The following is a 19,763-nucleotide window of genomic DNA, read 5'->3' as shown; positions in this document are numbered from 1 at the left end:
CGGTACCTGCTCACCTGGTGGGCTGCAGCCTCTTGAAACGAAGTCTGATCACAGGAGTTGCGCTGAACATGCGGCCAAGGTACAAGGACTTCATACTCTTGGCCATGCTGAAGGGCACGCAAGGCAAAATGTCCTGCCAGACAGGATAGAGAGTTAGGAGGGGTGTCCTGTGGCCCCTCTCATCTAATCTTAAGACCCTAGCTGCTTAGGAGAGGTCATCTGACCAGCTGGTGTTCTGGGTGGCATGATTGCCCACCCCACCTGCTTGCCCTGAAATCCGAGTCTGGTACAACCAAAGGCAGGTGTCAGGCATTGGGCCTCTGGGCAGAGGACCAAGATTTTAAGGTCATGGCCAGCACACCTGAAGAGCTATCCTGTGGCCTTCCCTTGCCTCTTCTTACCAATGCCCACGAGTGTTTGTTTTCTAAATTAGGAAATGCTACAGAGTAGAGAAAATCCTAAAAACCAACTGTCTTGATCACCAAGGTCCAAGAATGTTCCCTTCTCTCTCTGGTTGCCCTAAGGTAGAAGGGGACCAAAGCAGGTGTAGCTGACCTTCCGGGACAGCAAATGGTAGAGGAGTCCTTCTGCGCCCACACCAACCAGGTGGGCACTGAAGCAAGGGCTGCTCTGGTGTCCCTCCCACCCTGCAGCCCTGGCATGACAACACCCCCCGAGGTGGGGGGCAGAGCAGCCAGTGCCCGGCAGGCCAGGCTGGGAACACTGGGAACACTACAGCTGCACCCACTGTGCACCTCCACATGGGTCTCACGCATGGGCCTCACACGTGGGGCTGTGCCATGGCCAGCTGATGGGGGAGTCTGGTCCCTGAGGAGATTTCATGAACACAAACAATGACCTCGGAATCCCAAAGCCTCACGTCTGGAAGGGTGTCTCCCACAAACCCTGCAGTGGTGAGGGGTCTTGTGCAGAGGCTGAGAATGGTCCCTGTAAGGCGCAGGCAGTCCACCCACCTCGCACGTGTCCATGTCTGGGGACAGCTTGAGGCCCCCGCGCCCGTCGCAGTGGCAGGTGTAGCTGCCGGGGGAGTTGACACAGGTCTGCTCGCAGCGTCCTTGTTGGCACTCATCCACATCTGCCAGGCAGAGGGGGGCACAGTGGGTGCCATGCACCATCCACCGAGGGAAAGTCTATGTCCACGTGGGAACGTGACTTGAAAGCATCTCCCAGGGCCCTCCCACCACAGCTCTGCCCCTCCTCTGGGCCCCGCCCACTGCAGCTCTGCCCCTTCTCTCGGCCCCACCCACCACAGGTCTGCCCCGCCCACTGCAGTTCTGCCCCTCCTCCGGCCCCCCTACCATTGCAGTTCTGCCCTTCCCCCCTGGGCCCCACCCACTGCAGCCATGCTGAAGATGGCTAGGGCATGGAGCTCAGGCTGAGCACTAGGTCAGAGAGGGAATGGAGGTCCTTTCCCTCTTTCTCTGACCCTGGTTACTGTGTGTAGGGGTAATGGTGTGGGCCCATACCACCCTAACTTCTCCTGACTGTTCAGCACCCCAGGAAGCACCGGGCTATACTGCTGTCCACTGGGGCCAGCTTCCAGGAGTAATGACAGAGGGGCCATCGTTTGTACCCTCAGGACGTGGTGCAGACTTGCATTGCACAAGGCAGTTTTACATGTGGGCACAGGGTTGAGAAGCCAGAACTGATGGAGCATGCACACGATGTACACGGCTGCATGGGTCATGTTTGTGTGTGCACACTCAGGAGTGCGTGTACCTGCAGATGTGTGGGAAGAGGTAGATAACCCCACTATGGGGGTGTTGAGAGGAGGGCCGTTTCAGAGTCCTCTGACAGTGCAGAGAGACCCCCACGAAATGTGCTGGCCTTCCCCTGCCCCGTGCGTGGTCGTGGCTTCCTATAGCACTGGCCTGCTTACGGTCACCAACACAGCCCATGTGGAGGCAGGGATGATGTTTCCAGACATGGGGTGGCTGTGGCCTGCGGTACCTTGGCAGGCCTTCTCCTGGGCACTGTATGCGTAGCCCTTGTCGCAGAGGCAGGAGTATGAGCCTGGCAGGTTCTTGCAGCGTGCCTCACCACAGGCGTCTGACTCTGCACACTCATCAATATCTGCAAGACAAGCCAGCTATACAGACTGCGGCCATAGAGAGCAGGGTACAGACTGGACCAGGATGGCTGCGGCTGGCCACTGGGCCCAGACAGAGGGGGGTAGAGAGGAGGAAGAACAAAAGGAGGAGAAAAGGAGAAGAGAGGAGCCCTGACACCCCTGTTATGTGCACCAAGGGCCTTGTGAGCTCAGCTTGGTGCAGTGCTAGACAGTGAGAGCCGTCACGCGGGATCAGTCCAGCGAGGTGTCCTTGCTGCACTCTGGAAGAGCAGGCCAAGTAGACTACCCAGTGAAGGCCGAGGGCAAAGCAACAGCTGGAGGAAGCTCCACTCCAGGCACAGAGAGGATGAGGAGAGGAAGGCAGGCCTGCACAGCATCCAGGAACTGGCTCTTGGTCATCAGGAATGGAAACTTCGAGGTGGGTGATGGGATGCTGTCACCACGTGATAGAGTCCCCTCCAGTCCCTGGTGCCTCTCCTGCCCCATGCCTGTCTGTGACACTCACATAGCTGCTGTACATGGTGCTCTGGCTGCAGGGCCTCAGGGACACCCTTGGGCAGGCCAGATGCCCCCTCCTGCCAGTGGGTGCCACTCCTGTGCAGCCCACAGCCATGTCAGGGTCTGGGTGGAGGTTACACCTGGGAAGTGGTTTTCTGAGTTTCCTCAGGGACCCAGTCTGGCTCTATCATCAAGGAGCCCCGACTGAGCAGAAGTGGAAAGAGGTGGTGGGCAGAGCTGCCCCTGCATTCTCAGGCAGGGTGGAGGGAACCGATCATGAAGGTGTGAAAGAACCGGTGCAGACATGGGGCCCAGGCCCGCATCTTTGCCTGACTTCCCTGCGTGACTTGAAGAGCTTTGCATGCTCGGCAGGCCACAAGGAAGTGTCGCCTTCAGAGCAGGCAATGTGTTGTGGAAGGAGGCACTACCTACAGCTGCATCATTAGGCTAGGCTGTCTCCAAAGGACACCCATCCCCTCCCAAGGAAGAGGAAAGGAAGAGAGTGTGAGAAGCATGGACAGGGCCAGCCGGGCCTTACCTTGGCAGGTCCTGCCGTCAGAGGCCAGTGCGAAGCCACTGTGGCAGGTGCAGTAGAAGCTGCCTGGCTTGTTGTGGCAGGCCTGGCTGCAGCCGCCATTCTCCTGGCCGCACTCATCGATGTCTGGACACACAACAGGGGAGGGTTCTGAGGCTTGTGCACACTTCTACTGTAGCCTCCCTCCAAGGCCCACCTGCTGGCCTTGCAGTGGACAAAGGGGACAGCAGAGGGCCAGGGAGGCCTGAGTCCCTGCTGCCAGGGACAGATACAGGCTCAGTCCCAAGCGTCCCTATACACATGCAGGTGTGGATGGAAGTTAAGAGGGGGCCCCCTGGCCAGCCCAACCACACACACTGCCCAGGAGCCACAACCTCCACAGAGTCTGGCTAGCATCCAGGCCCTGAGCAGGCCCGCCGCAGACCGCCTGCACGGGCCCTGTAGCCTCTCTTCTGCAGAGCTCTCTCCCGTGCTGCATGTCTAGTGAATCAGGGCAGAGTCCCCTTAGGGTGACAAGGCCTGTGGGGCATTTTCTTCACTTTATACCTATTCCTGGCTCAGCCTTTGCTCTGCAACTCTCTCTGGGAGCTTCTGGAAAGCCTCCTGGCTTCAGTACCCCAGGGGAGTGAATAGAACCAGGCCCACAGAAGGAGGCAGTGAGGCAGGCTGCTGAGCCAACTGGGACCGGACCCAGCATATGAGGGTCAGGAAAGGGCAGGGGCGGGGTTAGAGCACACATCGTACACAGCCACTGCCACCCTGTCCTGAGACTTCAGGGGCCTCACCTCTGTCGCAGAGCCGGCCCTCCCAGCCGCTCTTGCACTTGCAGAAGAAGTTGCCCATGAGGTCCTGGCAGACTTCCGTCCCTTCCTCATCACAGGGGTTTGGAGTGCACTGGTCAGGCAAGTCTAGGATGGAAGACACAAAGGGCATCAGAGCTGCTCCCGAGCTGCCTGTCAGACCTCTAGTGGGGTCCCAGCGAGCGAGCGGTTTGAGACAGACATCTGTCCACCTCAGGCAAGGAGGCAGCCGGGGCCAGCTCCAGTTCCAAGAGCCCAAGAGCAGCTGGCCTCCCACTGAGCCACGCGGTGGCGAGGCCCATAGGCCCCAGGATCCCTAGGACAGGCGCACGAGGGTCCCGACTAACCACAGGCCCACGGGCACACCCCGCCTCCCCAGCAGGCCTGTGCTGCCCACCTACAGGGTCGACAGCCTCGGACGTCCCCCACCCCAAGCACAGCCTTGGTGGAGTCCACACAGCCCGAGACCCCAGGTTCACCGATGGACAAGGAAGGTCATTCAACAGCCATGCCTACCCCAACACCCCCCAGCATCTCAGCATGAAGGCCTTAGGTCAGTGCACACCAGCTGGCAAAGTAGGGGCAGGGAGCTGGCTGAGCCATACAACTTCTGCCTACAGTTTAGGACCTATAATTAAATGTCCAACATAGCTGCTCTCCTCTAGAGAGTCTCAACACAGCCAAGAGTTCAAGACCCACAACCCATGCTTCTGGTAGGGGCAGGAAAACACTGCATATGAGTTACAAAGTACTAAGATTGGACGAATTGCAGAAAAAGCTATTTTTATGGTCAGGGTTCCAAGAATCCTTTTATGGCAGCTGGCTGAGCCCATGTAGGCATGGCCTGGAGTGTTGAAGGTCCAGGACTGTGGCTGTGCTGGTGCGGGGTGTGGGGTCTGTGGCCTGGCTAGGAGGGCTCCTGTTTGCCAGCAGCCAGCCTGGGTGGAAGGGAAAACAGGGAACCTGGGGAGACGGGGAACATACAGGAGAGACACAGAACCCACAGGGGAATGCAGAACCTACGGGGGAGACACAGAACCCACAGGGAAGGCACAGAACCCACTGGGGAGGTGCAGAACACACAGGGAAGTCACAACACATGGGAGATGCAGAACACATGGGAGATGTAGAACATGGGGCAGAGGTTCCAGAGATTCCTGCGTAGAACCATTTCCTGCCTTTGACTGAGCATGCTGTTCTGTCACACATGGATACTGAATATTTCATTCCTTGATGCTCTGCATCCTGTCCTCTCAGGGTATGACTCTATCCCCTCTAGGGTACCAGCTGAGGGTTGTTATGGGGTGTGGAATAGGAAAGAATGACCAGCTTCATTCTCCCATTGTGCTCAAGGTCCATGGCCACCTGCAACCCCCCCAAACCAGAACCAGACAGCCGCCATGCTGGGACCAGGCCAGTCGCAGACCGGGACATTTACGTTCTTCAACACCAGCTCAGCTCACAGTGTCCTCAGCCTGGCACCAGGGCCCTGAGGAGCATCTCCTCTGGGGACAGCCACACCAGTTTGCCAAGGACAGGGAAGGCCTCTCCTCCTGCGTGAGACCACATGGGCACACTGAGGATGTGGTGGATGGCACTGCTGCTCCTTCAGGAGGAAGTGAAGACTGGCACTGGCGTATTTTCAATGGTGAGCAGCCATCATAAACACTGTACGAGTTTTCTGTGGCTCTCTGAGTGGATGACTCTTGGTATCTTCTCTTCGCCTGCTACCACTCCTTCCACCGGAGTCACAGGGAACAGAATAGGACCACAGTGCAAATGGGGCTTGGGAACCAGCAGGCACACTCCTGGGAGAGACCCTGGCAAGACCCCGAGGGTCTACTGGGCACTCACACCAACATGTGCTCCGCTCTGAGGAAGACAGGTACCTGTGGCAAGCTCTCAGCCAGACCTGTCCCAGGTGGGTTCCAGGCTCCTGCACCTCCACTCTGGACAGAGCTGGCTCCCATCACGTATGGGGGAAGCCAGTCAGGAGGCTGGAGGCTGCATTCTCTGAGCTCATCCAGGATCTGTGAGGGAAGCAGCACTGTTGGCAGACTCCACCTGTGCTCAGCCAGGAAACTAAGCAGGCGCCAGGCTTACCAGCAGGCCGGCCAGCCAGTCAGGGCTCCTGGGAACTCCTGGGTGCTCTTGCTTTGCTGCAGTTCTTGTTGCTCCCCACAGCGTGCCTCAGCCTGACTACAAAACGCTTGTCTCGACGCTCTTTTGAGACGCTTGCTCCATGGTTTTTGGCTGGCCACTGTGAGTGAGTTTACCCGTGAGCACTGGGTTGGCTGGTAGAGTGCCAGGGCATGAAGACCAGGGTCAGCATTTCTCACCATCCACGCCATTTTGGCCAGCTGATTCCATCCCGGACGCTGGCTTGGCCTCTCTCACACTGCTGTGGTGGTCATGTGACATTTGGGACAGGGTAAAGCCAAGCTCAGGACACCCCACATCGCCTCGCCACCGGGAGGCAGGGCTGGGGGTAACTGAAGGGCCTGGCTACCCACAACCCCCTCACAGTCCACACTGTGCCCGCCGCAGGAAGAGCCCACTGAACCATGCACACAGAGGAAGGGGTCACGTTGTTCAAGCACGCAGGGACATTTAGTGTAACTTGGCCTTGACTTTGGCCTGCACTGTCAGTCACCTCTTAGAAAGTCTGTCCCAAGACCAGGGGCTAACACCTTCCACTAGGGTAGAGCTGTTCCTGAGGTCTCACTCACCGCGCCAATAGCATGCCTCTTCCTTGCTCTCTAGAGGAACTATTTGCCAGGACCCAGCCATACCCCCTGACCATGGGGGGGCAGGTCAGTCAGGACACGGCCATGTCTCCTGACCATGCGGGGGGTGGGCAGGTCAGGACATGGCCATGGCTCCTGACCATGGGGGGGCAGGTCAGTCAGGACACAGCCATGTCTCCTGACCATGTAGGGGGCGGGAAGGTCAGTCAGGATGCGGCCACGTCTCCTGACCATGTGGGGGGGGCAGATCAGTCAGGACGTGGCCATGTCTCCTAACCATGGGCGGGGGCAGGTCAGTCAGGACGCGACCACATCTCCTGACCATGAGGGGTGGGGGTGGGGGCAGGTCAGTCAGGATGTGGCCATGTCTCCTAATCATGTCAGGAGACAGGTCAGTCAGGACATGGCCATCACCTCCACATTGGCACCAGCACTAGCCACTGGCTCCTAGCAGACCTGCGAGGGCCAGCACTTGTATGGGGCTGGACTGGGCTCTGGCAAACTTGGAAGTGGGACCTGTGCGCTATGCTATTGCAACAATAACAGATAACCAAAAGGCTCAAGCTATGATGTGTGTCCGTGGACACAAAATAAGACAATCTATGAAGGAGCAAGGAGTGCGAGCGGGTGGCCTGGTGGGCTGTGACGATGTCTCCTAAGGCTCAGCAGGAAGAAGCCTTAGAGGCAGTGAGTGAGTGGCCAGGGCATCTGCTCCACACCAGGTGGTGGCACCCAGCATGTGCCTGTGGTCCCTGTGGTGGACAATGGCCAGGCAAGGCCAGGCAAAAGGAGCACTGCAGGCCGGACCTGACCAAAGCCCTTGCAGTGGGCTCCCCTGCCCACACCCATCTTCTAGGTGGCACAGGCCCACCCGCTCCACAGAGGCATGGGGGCCAGAGACACACAAGGTACTACTCTAATCCTGTTTGCTACAACAGAAACTAGAAGTAACCTCAAAGTCTGTCAATACACTAGAAATAACCTCAAAGTCTATCAACACACACATATCACACACACCATACACCACACCACACACCACACACATCATACATATATACCATACACACATACCACATATACCACACATATACACATACCACATACCATACATACATCCCCCCACACATGTATACACACCACACATACACACACCACACATACAGGCATACACATACCACACACACTATACCATACAGACACATGCCACACACACATCCACACATACCACAAACACCATACACACATACCATAAATACCACACATACACCACATACCACACATACACCTCCCACATGTATACACATACCACATACGCCACACACATACTACACATACATAGGCACACCACACACACACACACACACACACAGAGGCTAAGCCAAGTGTTAGGAATGACTAAGACCTCACAAAGAATGCACGTGCCCTGGTGAGTGGGGTCTCCAACCTATGCAGTGACATGATAAGGGTATGGCCCAGTGAGAAACAAAGTTTTCCACACATACCTCCATAGCTCTACATGCAAACAGACAGCTCAGAGCTGTTCACCACAGTGATGAATAGATGGTCAAGGTAGAAATGTACTTTCTTTTCACAGCCTTCTGAAAGGTTTAAACTTGGCAATATGCACATCCATTGCTCATTGAGAAAGAAACAATTTGCTTTCTTAAAAACAAAGTTCAGTTGGGCACCAGTGGCTCATACATGTAGTCCTAGCTACTCAGGAGGCTGAGATCACAGTTTAAAGCCAGCCCAGGCAAGAAAGTCCATGAGACTTTTAAAAAAAAAATTTTATTGTGAAAATGCTGTACAGAGGGGTTACAATTACATGGGCAAGGTAATGAGTACATTTCTTATCAAGCATTGTTGCCTCCTCCTTTGTTTTCCCTTCTCATCTCTTCCCATCCCCCCCCCAGCCAAAGTTGTAAAGTTCATTTTTTGACATAACGACTTGTACATCTCATTGTTGCAATGGGTCCACCTGTATCCCTATTTAAACGGTTTGGTTTTGCCCTTCCATGAGACTCTTATCTCCAATAAACTACTCAGAAAAAGCTAGAAGTGGCGCTGTGGCTCAAGTGATAGAGCACTAGCCTTGAACAGCGAGAGGCTCAGGGACAGACCCCAAGTCCTGAGTTCAAGCCCCAGAACCGGCATAAAAGAAAAGAAAAAGAAAAAGAAAGTTCAGTCAGTAGAAAGGGAGCAGATGTGGGAGGTCCAACAATTCCTTGTGGTTACAGAAATATTCACATGCTTCTGCCAATCACAACCAAGAGGGCAGCTGCCTGCCAATCACAACCAGGAGGACAACTGCCTGCCAATCACAGCCAGGAGGACAGCTGCCTGCCAATCACAACCAGGACAGCTACCTGCCAATCACAGCCAGGTGGACAGCTGCCTGCCAATCACAGCCAGGTGGACAGCTGCCTGCCAATCACAGCCAGGAGGACAGCTGCCTGCCAATCACAACCAGGACAGCTGCCTGCCAATCACAGCCAGGAGGACAGCTGCCTGCCAATCACAGCCAGGAGGACAGCTGCTTGCCAATCACAGCCAGGAGGACAGCTGCCTGCCAATCACAGCCAAGAGGACAGCTGCCTGCCAATCACAGCCAAGAGGACAGCTGCCTGCCAATCACAACAAGAGGACAATTGCCTGCCAATCACAACCAGAAGGACAGCTGCCTGCCAATCACAACCAGGAAGACAGCTGCCTGGCCCACAAACTTGCAGTGAGAAAGGAGATACTCACTCTGAACACATGCGGCAAAATCCGGGTTTTTGGTGTAAGGAGATCCATATTTATTGATGCACTCTACAAAAGAAAAAGAAATGGCAACGTCACTCATCCACCCTAGAGTGGGCCCAGCATCAGAGCCTGTGCCAACAGCAGCTGAGCAGCTCTGGGGTGCTTGCTGTCTGCCCCACCTAGGGCTGGCATCCTCCTATGACAACGTTCTGGCCTGGCTGTCACAAGAACAAAACACTCAGTGGTGACAAGGGTGACCTTCTGTCAAGGTAGCTGCTGTAAGGAGACATTATTCTATTACTATAATTAGCTTACATTAGTTATACAGAGGGGGTCTCATTGTTACATTTCCACGTTTACAACATGTCCCAATCAATCTCACCCCCTTCGTCATCCTTACTTCTTCCCCTCCTCCTTTCTAAGACAATTTCAAGGGTTTTCTTTGTTCCACTTTCATCATTTTAAACAATCTATTCCAATTGTAGTAATCTGCTTTCAAAATGTATTTCAAAATATTTACTCTGTGTCATCCTTCCTTCCCCAGTCCCCACTGAAGACACATCTTAATCCTGAGTCTTCCTAGGTCTGAGGTGCTGTCTAGACACTCTGCGAGGGGCCGTAGGGTACCAGGGGCTGCAATAGGGGCCGTGTGTTTGCCAGGCAGGTGGTCTGCACTGAAGCCCTCTTCTGCCCAAGCTACCTGACCATGATCCTCTTATTAACACTGGAGATGCCGGTGGAGTATTTAGTCTCCACCCAGGCCCTCAGTGGGCACTGTTGCTCGTCCTCACATGGGAAAACAGCATGGGCAAGGCAGGGTATAGTGCTACATGCCACAGCTAACTGTCACCTTCTGTCTCAGCACTCAAAGCACCAGCACATCCAGTGCACGAAGTGACTCCAGGCTTCTCAGAGACAGTCACAAGCCCCTCTGCTGGTGGCAGAGCAGAGACTTTGGAGAAAATGGAAGGCCAAGAAACTTACTTGAGGGCACTTTACAAAGTTAAAAAGATGGGGCTGGGAAGGTGGCTGAGTGGTAGAGCGCTTGCCTTGCATGCATGAGGCCCTGGGTTCGATTCCTCAGCACCACATAAGCAAAAAGAAAAAAGCCAGAAGTGGTGCTGTGGCTGAAGTGGTAGAGTGCTAGCCTTGTGCTGAAGAGCTGAGGGATAGTGCCCAGGCCCAGAGTTCAGGCCCCATGACCAGACCCAAAAAAACAAAACAAAACAAAACAAAAACCTAGAGACACATTTCTCTCCTTACAAACCATAGGCATCCCAAGCACTTTTAAATGGTGCTAGTTCATGAAAGGAGCCATTCTGAGGGTCTCTGCTAGTGAGTATGTGGGGGACAGAACTGTCCTCCAAGAAGAGGCCATCATTTCCTCTCCTGAGGGACAGTCCACCCATACACCTCCCTCCAACGGCTGAAAGAACATGTGCTTGTGCGATCCTGGTCTTCAAACCAAACCAAGAGCTTTCTACGTTCTGAGTTTTAATGAATAACGGGGTAGATGTCAATAAAGATGGTTTATGTCAGCAAACTCTTGGGGGATCTCATAACTTCGGAAGGACAGAGCACTGAGACCAGTAAGTCTGAGGACTCCATGTTAACCCTTTCCATCTAGTGGGGGAGGCTAGAGTCATAGCTGAGAAGAGACTGGCACTGAGGTTCCACCAACATGAAATAAAACTACATCATAATGGGCTAGAGCGGGAGGCCTGGCTCAAGTAATAGAGCACCAGCTGAGCAAGCAAGACCCTGAGGCCAAACCTTGGTATGGAAGGAACTAAAACCTATGGCACAAGACATCACACTCTTACTTTTTACCTTCATGCTTTGGATCGTTAACAAACCTACAGTCCTCTCCCCTCCCCCCAGGAATTCCTCCAAATATGGCTGCATGACAAAGAAGTTCTGTAGTTTTTCAACTTACCTAGATATCTTGGGTAAAAATAGTCCTGTGGACAGAGAGAGAAAGACATCTGTTTACTGGCACAGTCAAAGGTTCCTCAAATACCACAGCAGCCGGTTATGAAACGTAGGACACAAAACCCTCTGGGGACAGGTGATGGAGATGAGACTCCTCTACCACAGCTCCTGACCGAAAGCTGCTTCCAGGGAGGAAGGTGCTGTGAGGAGCAGAAGCCCCAGAGGCCTCTGCTGACTGGCCTCTGCAGAACAGCTCTGAAGCATCCTTACTTGTGATACAAGCAAGTCACTGTTGCTTGCAGGATTCAGAGAGCCTCTGCAGAGGACACTCCAGGGAGAAAACGTTCCAGAAAGAGGCCCAGTCATATTCCCAAAGACGCGGAGTTGCCTTAGCTATGGACTCCCCATGTCCAGCACCCACAACACTGGCCTTCCTTCGTCATACAAAACACATGCGCTAGACAAGCCATGAGAGGTCTTGTTCATCCCTGAGTGCTCATGTAAGAGTGCCACACTGCACACAAGCGGACTGTGTATACTAGAGCCACCTGCCCATGCTGACCAATGGCTGGTCCTTTGCTTCTGGCCTGTGCCTGGTCAAATCAGGTTCCAGTGTACAGCTTAGGGCCAATCACCTCAGCGCTTTGGCCCAAACCCTCTCCAGCTGGACTGTAGAGCAGCAGCCTCTGGAAGCCGTGGTACTAGAGGCATGATTACCTCCTTCTGCTATGCCTGCACAGCCACCACTGTGAAGGTCTTTTCAGCATTAAGATGGCTGTGGAGTTTGTCCCAGGTCACCAAATAGGCAGGACTGAAGGCTGAAGACCACTGGCTCCCCTTGGGCTCTCGGGAAAGTGCAGAGGACAGCAGAGGGGCACCTTCCAGGTACTCACGGCTTCCGCTTCCCAAGGGGGGTCCACACACACGCCTATGCTTAGGGTCTGCTTTGGGGACAGAGCTGGTGGAGGACTTGAAGGGACAAGCTGGGGCGCTACACAGTTTGTAAGGCGCACCCAGATGTGCATCTAGAAACCAAGGCTCTAGTAGAGATGGGGAGTTTTGAACTCTTGTGAGGCAAGATTGAGACAAGGGGACATTTCTGCCTGAGTGGCTGTGGGCAGAATGCACCGGAAGCAGCCAGGTCTGAGAAGCCAGGGCCTCAGGACTGGCGAGCCTGCCTGCAGCCGCTCATCCACTTAGCCATGATGGCAAACTGCAAGAACAGGAGAGAAGAGCAAGGTGAAATGATTACATAAACCCTAGAACAAGAGAGAGTGGCTTGTAGCCTCGCTCTTGGGGAACAGGCAGTTGCCAGCAGATCATCTCTGGGGGAAGGCTTTGGTTCTAAGCAAATGGTTTAGGATGGGGGCAAAAGTGTCCCCCAGGTTGAGAAAACCAGGAATTGCACTAGTAAGAATAGGAAACAATGAAGAACTAGCAAAAACATCCAACTACACACAGTGTTTGCACTATTCAAGTTTCCAAACTCACTAGTCATGCCGGTTAACAGTGGTATGCAGTAGCTCTGTTGATGCAAAGAGGCGTTTTGAATAAAAAGTGACATGTTGATCTTCCCTCGGCCAACCTCACCTAGAGGAACAAATGCCCTCTCAAACCTTCAGGAAACAGAAGCAACTTTGCCTTATAATCCAGGAACAAGACAGATAAGTCTCAAATAAAAACAATGCTAAAACCAACACACCTGAAAATTGTCACACATCTTCCTGACAAACCAGTGCTGTCCTTCGGGAGCACTGTGAGAAGACAGACTGCCCAACACCACAGGTATTAGCAGAGCACACTGCTTTAGCAGAACCCACTCCATTATAACGCAAGTTGCCAGGTACCTGAACCCCACCTGTACCCTACAGAGGCCTGCTCATCTTAGACCCCTGGGGGAGGAGGACAGGCCAGGGGGCAAGACTGGAATCAGGGACTCCCTGACACACACTCTCACTGTTCTAGAACTGGGAGGTACGAGACCCATGGGAACAGGGTAGATGAGGATGGAGCTGGGTTAGGGGCCTTTTCCACCTTGAGGTCATTCCCCAGGATTTGCCTCTATTTTGCCTAAACAGCTAAGGAGAAAAGTGATAAAACACAAGGTTAACTGCAAGAGCTGAGAGCTACAGTTACCTGGAAGCACCAGCCCTGGTGCTGACCATCTCCCAAGGCCCAGGGCAGCAATGAATATAGAGATGGCAGATGGGGAAGTTGAGGAAGAAATGATGGGTGGATGGATGGATGGATAGATGGATGGATGGATGGATGGATGGATGGATGGATGGGTGGGTGGGTGGGTGGGTGGATGGATGGATTGATGGGTAGATGGATGGGTGGGTGGGTGGGTGGATAGATGGATGGATGGGTAGATGGATGGGTGGGATAGATGGGTGGGATGGATGGGTAGATGGATGGGTAGATGGATGGATGGGTGGGTAGATGAATGGCTGGGTGGATGGGTAGATGATGAGGGAATGAATGGATGGGTGGATGGATGGGTGATGACAGGATGGAAAGATGGATAGATGGATGGGTGGGTGGGTCATGGATGATGAAGGGATGGAAGGATGGATGAATAGACGGGATAGATGGGTGGGTGGATGGATGGTGAGAGAATTGGCAATAGCAGGGTCCTGAGCTGACAGGGACAATGGGGATAGGGAGGCAGGAGCCAAAAGTAGAAAATACCCAGCAATAGACCCCATTCTAAAATCCCAGATGGCCTGTATCCTGAGCTCATGACAAGACAATGGCCCTACATCCTATGGAGCCCACTCTCTCCAATCAAGGCTAAGCACAGGCATTTGGAAAAGTAAACAAAAAACCCTTCAAGACAAACCATCAACAATAAAGATCAAATCTGGGTAGTCACGGACAGGGTCCAGGCCTCACAAGAAGTGCCCTGGCTTGTGCCTCTGAGTAACCTCACTGGACAGTAACAACCATGGGCTCCACAGCTTCTTCACAGCCAGTTCTAATGGTCCAGCTCATTCCCTGAGGTGCACCTCCTCAGCTATTGCTGCTTACTATCACCCTACACTTCAGGTTCTTTCCCTGCACTCTGGGCAGCACCATCATCTCAGATGTTGTGCCCAGGAACAGAGGAATGAACATCTGGATCCCTACCCTGATAACAGTTCCCAGGAGTGAGTCACACCACCTCTGCTCTCCATTGCCTCTTATACAAGAGAGTGGGAATCCTACCTCTCAACACCTCTGCTCCTGCTTCTTGCTCAGTTTCAGATCTCTGACTGAATTCCAGCCAAGGAGGGAAGAGCATGGAACCTAACTAAGCAGAGCTGGTGGGGTGGGTGAGGATAACCTCCTCATTCTGCTGGAATGCAGGTACGCAGACTGGCACTTCTGCATCCTGTACCACGTGAGGAGGCTGGGGATGCTCCCACGCCCAGCTCAGGTAGACAGAGTATGTTACTGGCCTCCGATGAGCAGCCACCTGCCGGCTGTTTACCTTCTTCATAAAAAAGAGACAAACTTCAAAATCACTTAAACTACCAGTTTGCTGTTTAGGCTCCTGAAATACCACACTAGCTGAATTTGACAAAACAGTAGAACCGTAATCACCTTCAGACTGAAATTACAGACCTAACAAGAAAAGAAATTCCAAGACTCAGCAAGAATGTTTGAGGAGATACCAACCACAAAGCCATTGATAAATAAGGCTTTAGGTTCATTAATAGTAAAAGAAAAGAGCTCAGTCAGAGGCTGATATTTGAGAATCTTGGTTGAAGACAGCAGGGGCGGAAAAATTCCTGAGACCTTTATCTCCCAAAAGCTGGAAGTGGAGCTGTGCGTGGCTCAAATGGTGGAGCACCAGCCTTGAGCTTGAGCCTTGGAAAGCCCGAATCATCTCAGTGAGTATGGGACAGTGGACTTGGGGCCAGGTGTCATCTGTGCCTCCCTGAGAAAAGACCTGAACAGAGCCCTGAAAACATAAAAGCGCAGAAGGTCCTGACCTAAATGTGTGTACCAGCTCCCTGAGAGGTGAAACAGCAATATGCATGCATGTGTCTGGTTTACAAAAGAGGCTGATCTGCCTCTGACGGGCAGGATGCTCCCTCCACCCTGTGCCTCTGACCAGCAGGACACACCCTCCCACCCTGTGCCTCTGGTGAACCCCTCCCTTCTCACTAGGAGAGTAACAACAAAAAGGAAAAGGAGATAAGAGAAGCCTGGGTGAAAGGAGGGGCAATGTGATTAGAGTGGCCAGGCTAGCTGCCCAGGACACATCCGGAATGTGGGTGGAGGGAGGACCTCCTTCCTCCCCACGGAAGGTGTGTGAGAACCAGCAGGCCGCTGGCCCAGGCCTGGGAGGTTAGACGCTTTCTCCCAATAGGAAGAACCCCTAACTTGGAACCCAGGCTGACAGGAAGGACCTGGGATTAGCCAGCACAGTGAGCAAAAACTGCCCCCTGTATGGCTTGAGGGGCCCCGGAGTCCAGAGGCTAGCTGGACCTGAGCTGCCCGGGCTGCCTAGCTGGAGGGCAGGGCCACAGTCCCCACCCCAGCCCAGTCTGGGAGAGAGGAGAGGGGAGGCCATCTTTTTTGCTAGGAATGCAGGTGGTGAGCAGTGTGTGCAGAACTTCCATGCTCAGGTCTCTAAGGGTGTAGAGGAGGAGGGGCTGGGACAGCCCAGAGTGGCAGGCCCTAGGACTGTGGAGCCCCACCCTGGATTCCCAGAGCCCTGTCCCACAGGCCACCTGGCTTCCAGGAACTAAAAGAAAGCAAGCCAGAGGCCAAATCCAGAAATCCAGGCCAGAGCGCTTCAGGAGGCTGGTGGCAGGCTTGGAGGTCAGGGCCAGTAAGTCCCAGGCCGCAGGGAAGAGGCCCAGGAATGTGTCCAACTGCAAACCGATCCAAGGGTTATTACTTGGTTCTGGGCACTGCAACTCAGATGTGAATGAACGTAGGACCAGACTGTGACAAGACAGAAAGGGATCGGCTACTTCAGCATGGTAGCCATCGCAGGTGGGAAATGCAGAGCACTGTGTCAAAGAGGACCTTCATTTTACATCTTTGCAAATAAACTTAAAACAAGAAATAAACTAAAACCAGAGGAGCCTGCTTCGGGGAAGAGCAGCCCTGTGTCAGGGCAGCCAGGAAAGGCCGGCTCCAGCCTGTAGTTCTGGCAGGCAGGTTGTAGCGGGCAGGGCTCCCTGGGCTGGGCCATGGCCATGTTCCTCTCAACGCTTGTCGCCACAGGCCCGGACCCACACTCTGTCCAGCAGAATGCTCCTGGCAAGGAGGGTGCCAGAGGGTGCCCAGATGACGGGTACATGACGGGTGCAGGGGCATGTGGGCTCACATGACAAGGTACAGGGGTGTAAGGGCCCAGATGTAGGGTATGGGGGTGGGGGACTCCTTTATGGCGTTGAGACCTGCCAGGGACAAGATTCGCTGAGCAGTCAGGATTCAGCACCAAAGAAACAAGAAAAGCAACAAGCCTTGATCTCTACCAGGAGCACAGCCTGCTCACTGCTGAGCAGGACAGCACAGTCAGCCATCCCAGGAGAGCAAAGAAAGATGGGGAGGGGTTCTAGCTGTGGCACCATGCAGATGCAACAAAGTACCCACCAGGCACCCAACAGGCCTAAGGCTTGCTTCAGGAAAGCAGGCCCAGAGCGGGGGCTGTCCACAGCCAGGATCCTACACAACACACAGAGCCACTGTCCAGTCACAGCCAGGCCCCTACAACAACACACAGAGAGAGACTGTACAGTCATGACCAGGATCCCTACACAGCACACAGAGAGGGACTGTCCAGTCATAGCCAGGATCCCTACACAACACACACAGAGCGACCGTCCAGTCACGGCCAGGATCCTACACAACACACAGACTGTCAGGTCATGGCCAGGATCCCTACACAACACACAGGGAACAAGCATGGGGAGGGGCTGTCCACAGGCCAGGGTCTACAGGGAGCAAAGAAAAATTCCAGCCGCATCACAACCTCAGTGTGAACCTCGTGTGAACTGCGCTGGAAAGGCCACCGTGTGACCGGGAGCTCACCATGAGCATTCGCCGCTGGCAGAGCTGCGGCTCCCCACCGCCCTAAAGCTGGCTTCGCCTGAGCCTGAGCGTGGGGCTGCCTGGAAGCCCCCTGGGCCCTCCTCCTGTTCCTCCCTCCCAGCCCGCCTTCCCTCCCCGTTCCCCTTCCCCCCACCTCCCGCACCCACGCCCGCAGGGCTCTGCTCTGCAGTTGGCGGCAGGCCCGGTGTCCTACTCCCCAAGGACATTATTAATAGATGTCCATCCCCGGGCCTCCTGCAGAGGCCAGCCCGCCCCCCACCCTCTCTCCTTCCTCGTCCTTTCCCCTTCCCTCCCCTCCCCCGCACAGCCCCACCTCGGTATCTGAGAGCCTGCGGCTCCCGCAGCCCTGGGGTTGAAGACCCCACCGTGGGTTCGCGCGGTCTGCTAACCACGGCCTTTCCTTAGCACTTGGAAGGGCTCCGTTCGTCCTGCGGGGCCGCCGCGGGACCTACGCTGCGGGGCCAGGGCCGAGCTGGGGTCGGGGAGGGCCGGGGCGGGAGCGGGACTGCGGCCTGGGGTCTGGGGTCAGGACCGGGCGCTCACCGTCTCCAAGTTGTTCTCGAACACCTCCCGCGCCTCCTCCCGGCTGCACAGCTCCTCCACGCACTCGCGCTCTAGGTGGCCCTGCTTGGCCTCCTCGAAGACTTGGTAGGCGCGGCGCGGCCGGGCCCGCAGGAACTGGGCGGCCTCGCGCGCGCGCAGCAGTGCGGCTGCGGGAGAGGGCACGTCAGCCGGCGAGGCCAGCGCACCGGACCGGGACCCGGGCCCGCGCACGGGGTCCGCGCACGGGGCCGGGGCCGGGGCCGGGGCCGGGGCCGGGGCCGGGGCCGGGGACCGCGCACGGGGCCAGGCCGGGGCATGCTGGCCCGCGCATGGGGCTGGGGCATACGGGGACCGCGCACGGGGCAGGGCCGGGGCATGCGGGCCCGCGCATGGGGCCGGGGTGCGCGGGGCTCAGGATTGCGCGCTGGGAGTGCGGAGGTCAAGGACTGACTGCGGGCCCGGGCCGTGCGGGAACCTAGACCGTGCGGAGCTCTGGACTGCGGGCCGGGCCGTGCGGGGCTGGGACGTGCCCGGTCGGGACGTGCGGGGACCTTGGCCGTGCAGGAAGGGGGGAGGGAGGGAGTAGTGAGGTTGGCATCTAAGGCTGGGCCGGGAGTGCGTTGGTCAAGGACTGCGGGCCGGGTGGAGCGGGAGCGGGATGAGGTCAGGATCTGGGGCCGGGCCGTGTGGGACTCCGGACTGACTGCGGGCTGGGCCGTGCGGGTGTGTGTGTGGGGGGGGGGTGAGGTCGGGATCTGGAGCCGGGCCCCGCGGCACTCACCGTGCGCGGACGCCGAGGCCAGCAGCAGCAGCAGCAGCAGCAGCAGCAGCGGCGGCAGCGCGGCGGCCCGGGCGGCGGCCCCGGCCGGGGGAGGCATGGCGGGCCGGGTGGAGGGGCCGGCGGGCGGCCGGGCGCGGGTCAGAGCCGCGGGCGCCGCGGGGCGGGGACTCCGCTCCCCGCGTGCAGCCGGCACTGAAGGTCACATCCCGGCGGCGGCGGTGCGGCTCCCCGGGCGCTCGCGGCCGGTCTGGGCGGCGGCGGCGGCGGCGGCGGCGGCGACGGGAGGCGGCCGGGGGCGGGGCCGGCGCGGGGCTGCGGCCTCGGAGCGCACGGCAGGCGGGCGGAGCGCCCCGGGCCGAGGCTGCGGAGGGCGCGGGGAGCGGGGCCGGGGCACGGCCGGGACAGGCGCGGCGGCGGCGGTGGCAGCGGGGCCCGGGTGCCCGGCGCGCGCGACGGGACCTTTCCGCGGATGCCGGCGCCCCGCGCCCTCTCCCCGCAGCGGATGGCGGAGCACAGAGCACACAGTGCTTTCTGTCTCTTTAATCAGAACGTTGAGCCAAGCCGCCTGCCCCACGCGGTGGGATTCCGGAGGCCATAGGCTCGCGGGGCCGAGCTCACAACCTGAATGTTCCTGAAGATCCCGAATAACAATCTGAAGAGCCCAGCCCAGGTCTGACCCCCGCGGTGGGCACCAGGCCACGCCCCCGGGGTCCCGCGTCCAGGTCTCCCGCGGATCTCTCGCTGTCTCAGAGACCCGAGTGGGCTCGTGATTTCCTCCTGCGGCCTATTAGGCCGTGCGGGTGCCTGCCCGCGGCCGGGCCTCGACCTCCGCGTGTGCACAAGGCCTCCGCACGTGCACATCCCTAGAAAGGACCCTTGGGTCTTGGGCAAGCTGAGCTCTCGGCCCTGCCTCCGTCACCCAGGGCCTGCGACCTCGGCCTCGCCTCTCTGCTTGGCCTGCTTGGGTGCTCCTGGCTGAGCCCGCTGGGCCCTGACCTGCTCCTGGCTGGGGAGCCCGCTGGGCCTTGACCTGCCG

At 56.6% G+C, this 19,763-nt stretch overlaps 1 protein-coding gene across 1 annotated transcript in view; it reads right to left on the bottom strand.

Annotated features, from left to right (window-relative positions):
- LOC138817614 (growth arrest-specific protein 6-like) overlaps window positions 1-18,973 on the bottom strand; it is a 28,412-nt gene extending 9,439 nt beyond the window's left edge. Inside the window, exons 1-9 of the mRNA XM_070008076.1 lie at window positions 18,728-18,973; window positions 17,947-18,113; window positions 11,354-11,378; window positions 9,421-9,483; window positions 3,911-4,033; window positions 3,129-3,251; window positions 1,972-2,094; window positions 975-1,096; window positions 15-133 (exon numbers count right to left, since the gene is read on the bottom strand). Coding sequence (XP_069864177.1) covers window positions 15-133; window positions 975-1,096; window positions 1,972-2,094; window positions 3,129-3,251; window positions 3,911-4,033; window positions 9,421-9,483; window positions 11,354-11,378; window positions 17,947-18,113; window positions 18,728-18,824 — 962 coding nt within the window. The 5' untranslated portion in view covers window positions 18,825-18,973. The remainder of the gene's footprint in view (window positions 1-14; window positions 134-974; window positions 1,097-1,971; window positions 2,095-3,128; window positions 3,252-3,910; window positions 4,034-9,420; window positions 9,484-11,353; window positions 11,379-17,946; window positions 18,114-18,727) is intronic.
- Window positions 18,974-19,763: the final 790 nt, after the last annotated feature.

This window comes from Dipodomys merriami, unplaced genomic scaffold, assembly GCF_024711535.1.
Source record: "Dipodomys merriami isolate MVZ:Mamm:240054 unplaced genomic scaffold, mDipMer1.0.p SCAF_70, whole genome shotgun sequence".
NCBI classification, from domain to species: domain Eukaryota; kingdom Metazoa; phylum Chordata; class Mammalia; order Rodentia; family Heteromyidae; genus Dipodomys; species Dipodomys merriami.
This window is presented reverse-complemented; position numbering and strand designations above follow the sequence as displayed.